Here is an 8,882-nt window from a genome sequence, read left to right as displayed (position 1 = left end):
AGAATGGGGTAAACCCAGGAGGCGGAGCTTGCAGTGAGCTGAGATCCGGCCACTGCACTCCAGCCTGGGCGACAGAGCGAGACTCCGTCTCAAAAAAAAAAAAAAAAAAAAATGGGCAAGAGGAGAGCAGGCAGAACAGCGACACACGGCATTGTTTTGCTACTCAAAATCTCAAAACCAAAAACGTCTAAGCTGAGCTGTGCATGGCTTGCAGTGGCTTCTGTGGACTTACGGAAGGTGATTAAAACCCCCCTAGGTCCGGTTTCCCACCAGAAGAATGGGTGTCACACTGCCTGGTCTTCTGGAAAAATCTGATTTGCCTACATCTGTCCTATACCCAGGAAGCAGACACTCCTCTATATTAGGATTAAATTGGCAACCCCCAAATGTTCACAGGCAGCCTTCGGAGAGCAGCTAGATTATTCCAAGTCTGCCTTTGTTTGAATTCAAGATGCACCAGGTGTCATCAAATCCAGCTCCCACTCCCAGGCAGCCTCTTCAAAGGCTACCTTCCACTTAGGTGGTTTAGCTGTCTACAAGATTCCATCTTAGGGCTTTGGTCTGGAAATATTGACCTTGTAAGGGGGCAGTATCCCCAGGACCAGAAACAGTGTCTGGTAATAGGAACTCAGACCAGCCCAATTCTAAAATTCTCATTGTCAGAATCAGTTATTTGGGTTAAGGCATAAAAGGTTCTTGTAAAATATGTTATCAAAGGGCCATACATATTATGATGTCTTCAGCCATTAACACCTCTTTGTGACTTCCTCAGTGTGACCTCAGAGTCACCCTTAATCCCTTAGGGCCAGGGCCCAGGGCAGCTGAGTTCTGGTGTGAGGCAAGGAGAAAAGGTTCACAGCCTGTGTCGGGGAGGGGAGAGCACGGACAGGTGTGTCACGTGGAGGGACATGGGTGACAAAAAAGGAGAAAGGGTTCAGAAGTAACACTGCCAGCTTGACGTGTCTAAGCCAGCCAGACCTCTGTATCAGAGTCACCTTTCGGCCGGATGGTGCAGATCTTGAACGTGAATGGCCAGGCCAGTTGGCAAGTACACAAGTCCAGCTGCATCTGTGTAAGGAGCTTGGCATCTCAGAGCTGGCCCTGACCTAGGGCCATGAAGTTGGGGGTGCAGGAAGAATATACAGAGGGAATATCAGTTTCTCCTGGGCTTGCAGGGAGCTGCTGGCTTCCTGGAGCCACTGCTGTGATTGGCACTCACATGGGCGGGGCTTCTCCCATGTTCCCAGACAATCAGCTTGCCCGCAGACTCCAGACTCCCACACCCACGCTGGGGCGGTTAGAGCCCTTCTGGAGAAGCAGGGAGAGGACTGGGGTCAAGTGACAACATCTAAGCGTGGGTGGCCCGGGCCTGTCAACCACAGGCCTGGGGCTCAGGGGTCACCTGGAGAGAACAGGAAAGGTTGTTTGGCCGCCCACAGTCCAGGGAGGGGGGAGGCCGAGGCTCAGCAGGGCGAAGAGGACATCTGGTCATAGTCAGGGCACTTGAGCAAGGCGGGGTAGTTGCTGTTCATCTGCAGGGAGGCCTCGCTGGAGATGTCGGAGGGGCTGCGGCCCCTGACCCAGGCGTCTGGGTGTAGGAACTGGCCTGAGTAATCGGAGCAGTTGCTCAGCCGAGGGCGGTAGAAGCCAGGGTGGGGCCTGTACATGTCCTCCGTGGTGTACCGCTTCATGAACAGGTACACAGACATCACCCCGGCACTCTACAGGGAGAAGACAGCAGAGGACGGCTCGCTGCTGGGGCCTGCCTCATCTCCCCTGGCTGGGGTTTGCACAAGACACAGCTTGAATAGGGTGGGAAGTGAATGTGGGGACAGGAGCAGGGCCCTGGGGACATCCTGGCTGGAGGAGACCCAGGAAGGTAAGACTGACACATTCTGGGATGAGGAAGGGAAGTAGGGTGGGTGGCCCAGGGTCCAAAATGCTTGTGGAATGTCCCCTCTCCCCACTCTCCCCGGCTCGGTGGAGCGATGCCCAGCCCCAGCCTATCCCTACTTAGGGTGACGGGCTTTACCTCGGTTAAAAGGAAGGAGATGGCGGCGAAGGCAAACGACCACCCATACTTGTAGTTGAAGTAGGTCTCTGCATCCTTGGTCCTGTTGAGCATCTCGTCATTGATGCTGGAGATGTAGAGCACTAGGCCCACCACAAGAGAGAGGCCTGGTTGGGCAGCAGGGAAGAGGGGATGCTCAGCCCAGAGGCCCTGGAAGTTTGCTGAGGTGGCACCCACCTCCCTTTGCAATTCAGGAGCAAAGCCGCCGGCCTTGGGGTAACAGTGCTCTCAGTGGAGTTCAAAGGAGAGCAGAAACTTTCCTCCCGAGCACCCTGTTTAGACCAGCACCTTCTAGACAGCAGATAGTTTCAGGGAAGAAGCTCCTATATACCTGCCCTCCTAAGCCATGAGCTAAGCCCAGTGGTTCTCACCCTGCTGTGCGTATCTGTCACACAGGCCTGAGCCCCAGCTCTGGACATTCTGATACTCCTGGTCTGGGATGGGGACCTGGCACTGTAGTTTCTTTTTTTGAGGTGGATTTTCACTCTTGTCGCCCAGGCTGGAGTGCAGTGGCGTGATCTTGGCTCACTGTAACCTCTGCCTCCCGGGTTCAAGCGATTCTCCTGCCTCAGCCCCCCGAGTAGCTGGGATCACAGGTGCCTGCCACCATGCCCAGCTGATTTTGTGTTTTTAGTAGAGATGACGTTTCTCCATGTTGGCCAGGTTGGTCTTGAACTCCTAACCTCAAGTGATCGCCTGCCTCAGCCTTCCAAAGTGCTAGGATTACAGGCGTGAGCCACTGTGCCTGGCACTGCATTTTCTTAAGAGGGCTATGAACCACTGAGCTAGAAAGTGGCTTTTACAGAACTGAAGAGTAAAATAGGCCCCTGGGCAGAGAGAGCCAAGATGGTAGGTGGCACCTATCATTGTGGAGTGCCCCCATGTGGCCCATGGTCTGTGCAACCCACCTGGCCACAAGGTGTGGCCTGTCTGAGATCTTTAGGTAGGGGAGGTAAAGGGAGTTTGTCCAGATTTTGGCAAGCTTTAAATCAGGAGGCCAGGGGGGACCAACCTCCTACTGCCATCATGCAAATGACTGCCTCAGGCATCAGTTCTATCAATTAGTAGCTGTAATTGAATCAAGATATAATTAATTACTCTGTTTTGAGCTGTTCAGGTTTAATTCCACTCACATTATTTTATGAAACTAGGGCATCTGGTAGGATGAATGCTAAAGGAAAATTGGTGTGACTGAAACTTTCCTAGTACTTATGTTTGAATCATTGGTGCCCTAAATGAACCCTCTTTATTGTTATCATTGAAATGACTTAATGTGGCCCATCTCAATCCTAGATTTCTGATTCTGTAGCCCACTGCTGAAAAACCTCATGTATGTCAAAGCTACTGTTTATAGCTTTGGCTATCATGAAGTTCACAGAAGGAAAAATAAAAAGCTTAACCCTAGGTCTGTACCTCTTGGACTATGTGGAAATATCACCATGGAAAGGCTGGGCTGATGACATTGCTGTTGCTCAATAAATATGTGTTGGGTTGATGCATGGAAGGGTGGAAGGATGGATTGATAGATGGAAGAATGGATGGATGATGGGTTGGTGGGTAGATTGAAAAATGGATGGACAGATGGATGGAAAGAAGCGTGGGAGAAGGAAGAAAGGCAAACAGGCAGGCAAGCACGCCAGATGTCACTTGTTGTCCTGGAACAAGAAGTTGAAAGCCTGCTGTACTAGGCCCTGAGAAAGGCCTTGGGATACAAAGAAGAATGGGGGGGTGGGAGGATTGATGGATGGATGGATGGATGGAAGGAGAAAGAAAGAGTGGCTCTTGGGCATCAGACTTTCTGACTGCCATCTGGCTCCCAAGCTACGTTGACAAGAAAATATTGGGAAAAGGATCCTAAAATTACTTAGGAGTCAGGTGATAATCAGAATGCTTGGTATCCAATAGCTGTTTTTCCTTTCTTTCCATCCATCCATCCATCCATCAATTATTCAAGCTATTCACCCATCCAAACATCTTCTCCCCAGGATCCCTAACCAGTCAGTCAGTCCAGGGCACCTAAATGACATGCTCCAAGAGCCACTTCTTTGGCCCGAGTCATTATCTCCAAAAGAAAAGGTCTCTACAGGTCACCTTGAAAAGGAGAAAGAGTCTACCTTTATTTACTGTTTTCTTTCCCCTTCTCACTCTACACACCAGCCATGAGTAATCTCATCCATGTCCATGGATTGCTTTCTCACTCCCTAGGCTGGTAGCTCTCCAATCTCTATCTTTGGTCCAAGCCACTCCCATGAGCCCCAGACGCTGACCTCTGGCAGCCTTCCGGACACCTCTTCCCAGATGTCATAAAGATACCTCAAACTCAACATTTCCCACACTAAACTCATGATCTGCCCAAATCTGCCTCTTCTCTCTGTGATCCCTGAATCAATGATGTGATATGCCATCCACCCAGTGCTCAAGCAAGAAATTGGCACTCACCTTGACCCTTCCCTGGAAGCCTCATCCTAGTTCTGTTGAGTTTACCTCTCAAATGTCACTCGAATCCTCTCATTTCTTTCTTCTCCACCATCAACCCCCTGTTTGGGCCATCACCTCTACTATTGGAATAGCCTCTTGCCTAGTCTCCCTGCCTCCTGTCTTGCTTCCTCCTCTGCCTCCATTCCTCAGCATGGTCATTCTAAAATCCAGACCCAATCGTGTCATCCCTTGGCTCAAAATTCATTTAAGGCTTCTCCTAAAGTACGAAATCCATAAGATGACCACGGATGCCTTCCCCAGTCTCTCTTCTCACTACAGTTTTCCTTGCACCTGCCATGATGAGCTATGATTACACTCAGTTCCTCCAAGGCTTCATCCTCCCTCTTCCCTCCAGGCTACTTTTCCACCCCCACCCCCAACCTCACTTCTTTGCCTAATTCTTACTCATCCTTTAGCTTGCCTCCTCCTGGTAGTCTTCCATGACCAATCTTTGCCCTGAGTTTCAGCCACTGGTCTTGACTCCCACTGCAGTCCTTGCTGGCCACCATTCATAATTCTATTCACACTGGGTTCCTATCTCCTGTCTACTGTTTGTATCTCCCATTACACTGCCCTTTTTGTAGGCAGTGATGCCAGCAGCCAGAATAAGGCCTGGTAGATATCATGAATGTATAAAAAGAAGAAAACTGAAGTACAACCTGGCATCAGTCCAGGAAGACAAGTCCATGTTGAAGGGGTCTAGGAGGGTTTATGGTGTGATGTGTGACTGGAGAGGGAAGGAAACAGCAGGAGTCTTGGGAGGACAGCTGGGGGATGGGCGGGTGAAGGATCCATTATTCCAAGGGGAGATTGTGTTTAATATTCATGCACAACTATGAAGACATAGCCCCTTCAAAAATAGGAATACTCAAGATAGTGGGAATTAAAAAGTCCTTAGGGGTAGTGATATGTGGAGTGAGGAAGGAACCCTGGGTTCCAATCCCAGATTTGCCCGAGGGGAGCCTGAGCAGTCACCCCTCCTGTGGAGCCTCTGTTGCTCTTCTGGAAGGTAATAATGGGCCCAGGGTCCTCAGATGTTTCTTCCAGCTCTGACTCAATTCTGTCTGGATTACTGACTCAGCCTGTCCTAATTCCAGGAGTTCCCAATGCAGAGTCATTTGGGAGTTAAACAGCAAAAGTCCAGGGTTGCCGGGCATGGTGGCTCATGCCTGTAATCCCAGAACTTTGGGAGGCCAGGGCAGTTGAATCACTTGAGCTCAGGAGTTTGAGATCAACCTGGCCAACATGGAAAAACCCTATCTTTACCAAAAATACAAAAATTAGCCAGGTGTGATGGCAGGCACCTGTAATCTCAGCTACTTGGGAGGCTGAGGCAGGAGAATTGCTTGAATTCAGGAGGTGGAGGTTGAAGTGAGCCGAGATCGTGCCACTGCACTCCAGCGCGGGTGCCAGAGCAAGACTCTCTCCAAAAAGAAAAAAAATTCAGGGTGCAAGAAAAGAAAACAACACAACTTACCTGAGAGGATAAAGAAGATGCCAGAGACAAAGGCCAGTATCGTCCGGTGGGGACGGATGTGTCCAATGTTGCTCAGGATAAACCCAATGAACATGAAGAAGAGGCTGACCAGAGGGAATGGTGTGGCTGAGCGGATCATCTCTAATTAACAGAACAAAAGGGCAGCCTGTTAGTCTCCAGGCCTGACTCATTCCTCATCATTTCGAGTTGAGTGTTCCTGGCAGTGTCTCCCAACAGGTCCTCAAATCTCCACCCCTGCAGGGGTTCCCCAGACTCTACCCCCGTCAGGTGGTCTGGGGATCTCCCATTATTAGCAGGACTTTTGTCCCTCAGGTGGGCCTGGAAGGTCTGACTTCAAGTGTCAGCATCTTCAGGGCCTCTGTCATTTCCCCCAGGCATAAGCTACTACCCTCCTGGGGGTCCACACTGGCTACCAATATGGAGTCCATACTGCCTGCAAATATGGCAGCTGTGGAAGGGCCAGGTCATTCCATCTTGCTTCTTCTTCCAGGCAGATTCACCATTTCCTTGGGCAAGAGGTTACTCTGAATGGTGCAGGGGACAGTTACAGCCTCTGTTTTCTTCAACTTGTAATTACTTGGGTAGGAGTTCTGTTGGGGCTAGTCTTTGTCCTTGGCTCCTGAGAGATAACCTCTAAATTCTTGGAATTTTCCAAGGATGGGAGTGTCTTCATTATTCACGGTAGGTCTCTCGACCACATTTGAGATTTTGCTAACCAGGTGGCTCAGAATGGGGGCTAGAAACACCAACCACAGGATTAGAAGATTGGGGTTTTGAGCCAGGTGACATCAGTCTGGTCTCTAGGGAAGGTAAGGGGCTGGAGGGTGAGTTCAGTCACATGATCAATAATGTAATCAATTATGCCTATGTAATGAAACCCAATAAAAACTCTGGACACCAAAGCTCAGTTGAGCATCCTGGTTGATGAACGCATCAGTGTGTGAAGATGGTGACACAACCTGATTCCATGGAGAGAAGACTCTGAAGCTCCACATTCAGGACCCACCCCCAGACCTTGCCCTATGTGTCTCTTCATCTGGCTGGTCCTGATTTGTGTCCCTTGTAATAAAATTGGAATGGTAAGTGTAGCACTTTCCTGAGTTCTGTGAGTCATTTTTGCAAATTACTGAACCTGATGGAGTTACAGGAGCTCCCATATTTGGAGCTAATTGGTCAGAAGTGCAGGAGGCCAGGGACCTCTGAACTTGCAGCTGGCATCTGAAATAAGGGTGGTCTTGCTAGGGGCTGAGACCTTAAACCTGTGGAGTCTCTGTTAACTCCAGGCAATTAGTATCAGAATTGCATTGCAATATTGCAAATTCATACTGGGGGCAGAACTGACTCTGTTGAGGTCAAGGCCATAAAGTCAGGCTCCCTGTGATCCAGAGAGCTCAGTTCCCTGATTGATGCCTGGGTCAGTAGACTGGGAGACTCCAGCAACCTGTTTTCACTACTGGAAAATTAAGCTGTAGTGAACTCAGGTCAGCATACCCAGTGGAGTCTAAGGGCATTCCTCTTGAGAAATATGCTGGCACCTTGACTCTTCCCTCTGCCCTGCTCCTCTCTGTCCAGCCAGTGGCCCAGGTTGCCAGACTCAAGGCACTTACTCAGAACATTGACCGTGGACTCGGATGTCAGCTGGGTGTTCATGGGCATCACATATTCAATGGTGAAGCAACGCCCCCGCTCCTCACCTGTGGAGACAAGAATCACATTTCCAGGTCCTTCTTGAATATGGATTTGAAGTTAGTTCATTCAAATGGTATTTCCAAGTGTTTTTAGCATCTTTGACCTGCTGTGTCTTTGCACCTGAGCTAGATCCAAACCCTATGGGGGTCCTGTCCCTGGCTCATAGCCCACAGCAGGGGTGGAGGCATGTCCTGACATGACAACCTTCCTGGAGAAGCACCTGTGTGAGGATGGACCCAAGCACCAAGAGTCACATGAAAAGAGGTTGGTATTGCAAACTCTTCATGCTGAGTGAACAACTGGTGCCATCTCACTGAGTTTGGCCAGATGGGGCTGACAATGGTGCATAGCTGACTTACATTGTCCAGTGTGGGTGTCATAGAGCAGAACTCCAAAAGCCTTGTCAACCACCCTGGAAACCAGATCCTAGTGATTTCAAACTCCAGATTTAAGCACAGACCAATCCCACGCAGTCTGGAGCAGAAGAAGTCAGAGTTGGATGCCATTCCCATGGCAGACTCAACACCTTGAGGTATCTTCCCTGCTAAATACTGGTGGGAACCCATACCCACTCCAACCCCCAAAGCTGTACTATCAAGCTGGGAGGAAAAAGGCTGGGACAGCCAAACTGTGTGTCTTCCCAATGCACACATAAGTTACAGGTCCCTACCAAGAAAAGCCCAGTGACCACACTGTGGCAATCCAGGCCAGCCCAGGCTTGCAGCTAGTTTGTATGACTTGGAGATGCTTTTCTTGTGCAGGCTGGTCTTGGGCCATAATAAAGGGATAAGGGATAGAATTCTTGGAGTGGTAACTTGAAGGGTTACAGAGAAGCCCCTAGTGAGTGAAAAGGCAGGTCCAGATAAGTGGGGTCAAAACCTCTACCATGCAGCAGAAACTGGAGGGACCTGCTCATGCATTTCCTCTGTGCCATTTTATGGAGGAACAGAGAAACTGCCAAGTATCTTCTATTCTATAAACTAGTGGACGCAAGGAAGCTGAGTTAAGGAGACTTAACCTCTTTGAATCTTCATTTCTGTATTTGCAAAGTGGAAATAATGAGTCCTGTGTTGCAGTACTGTTGGGAGGATTATATGGGATCAATACTTCAATGAGCTAAAGCATGCATGAACATTTGAGATCTGT

At 49.6% G+C, this 8,882-nt stretch overlaps 1 protein-coding gene across 1 annotated transcript in view; it reads right to left on the bottom strand.

Annotated features, from left to right (window-relative positions):
- Positions 1-1,217: 1,217 nt before the first annotated feature.
- CACNG5 (calcium channel, voltage-dependent, gamma subunit 5) overlaps positions 1,218-8,882 on the bottom strand; it is a 51,278-nt gene continuing 43,613 nt past the window's right edge. Inside the window, exons 3-6 of the mRNA XM_011948735.1 lie at positions 7,655-7,741; positions 6,027-6,167; positions 2,033-2,178; positions 1,218-1,721 (exon numbers count right to left, since the gene is read on the bottom strand). Coding sequence (XP_011804125.1) covers positions 1,464-1,721; positions 2,033-2,178; positions 6,027-6,167; positions 7,655-7,741 — 632 coding nt within the window. The 3' untranslated portion in view covers positions 1,218-1,463. The remainder of the gene's footprint in view (positions 1,722-2,032; positions 2,179-6,026; positions 6,168-7,654; positions 7,742-8,882) is intronic.

This window comes from Colobus angolensis, unplaced genomic scaffold (genome assembly GCF_000951035.1).
Source record: "Colobus angolensis palliatus isolate OR3802 unplaced genomic scaffold, Cang.pa_1.0 Scaffold1, whole genome shotgun sequence".
NCBI classification, from domain to species: domain Eukaryota; kingdom Metazoa; phylum Chordata; class Mammalia; order Primates; family Cercopithecidae; genus Colobus; species Colobus angolensis.
The sequence above is the reverse complement of the archived record's forward strand: the minus strand, read 5'-3'. Positions and strand labels throughout refer to the sequence as shown.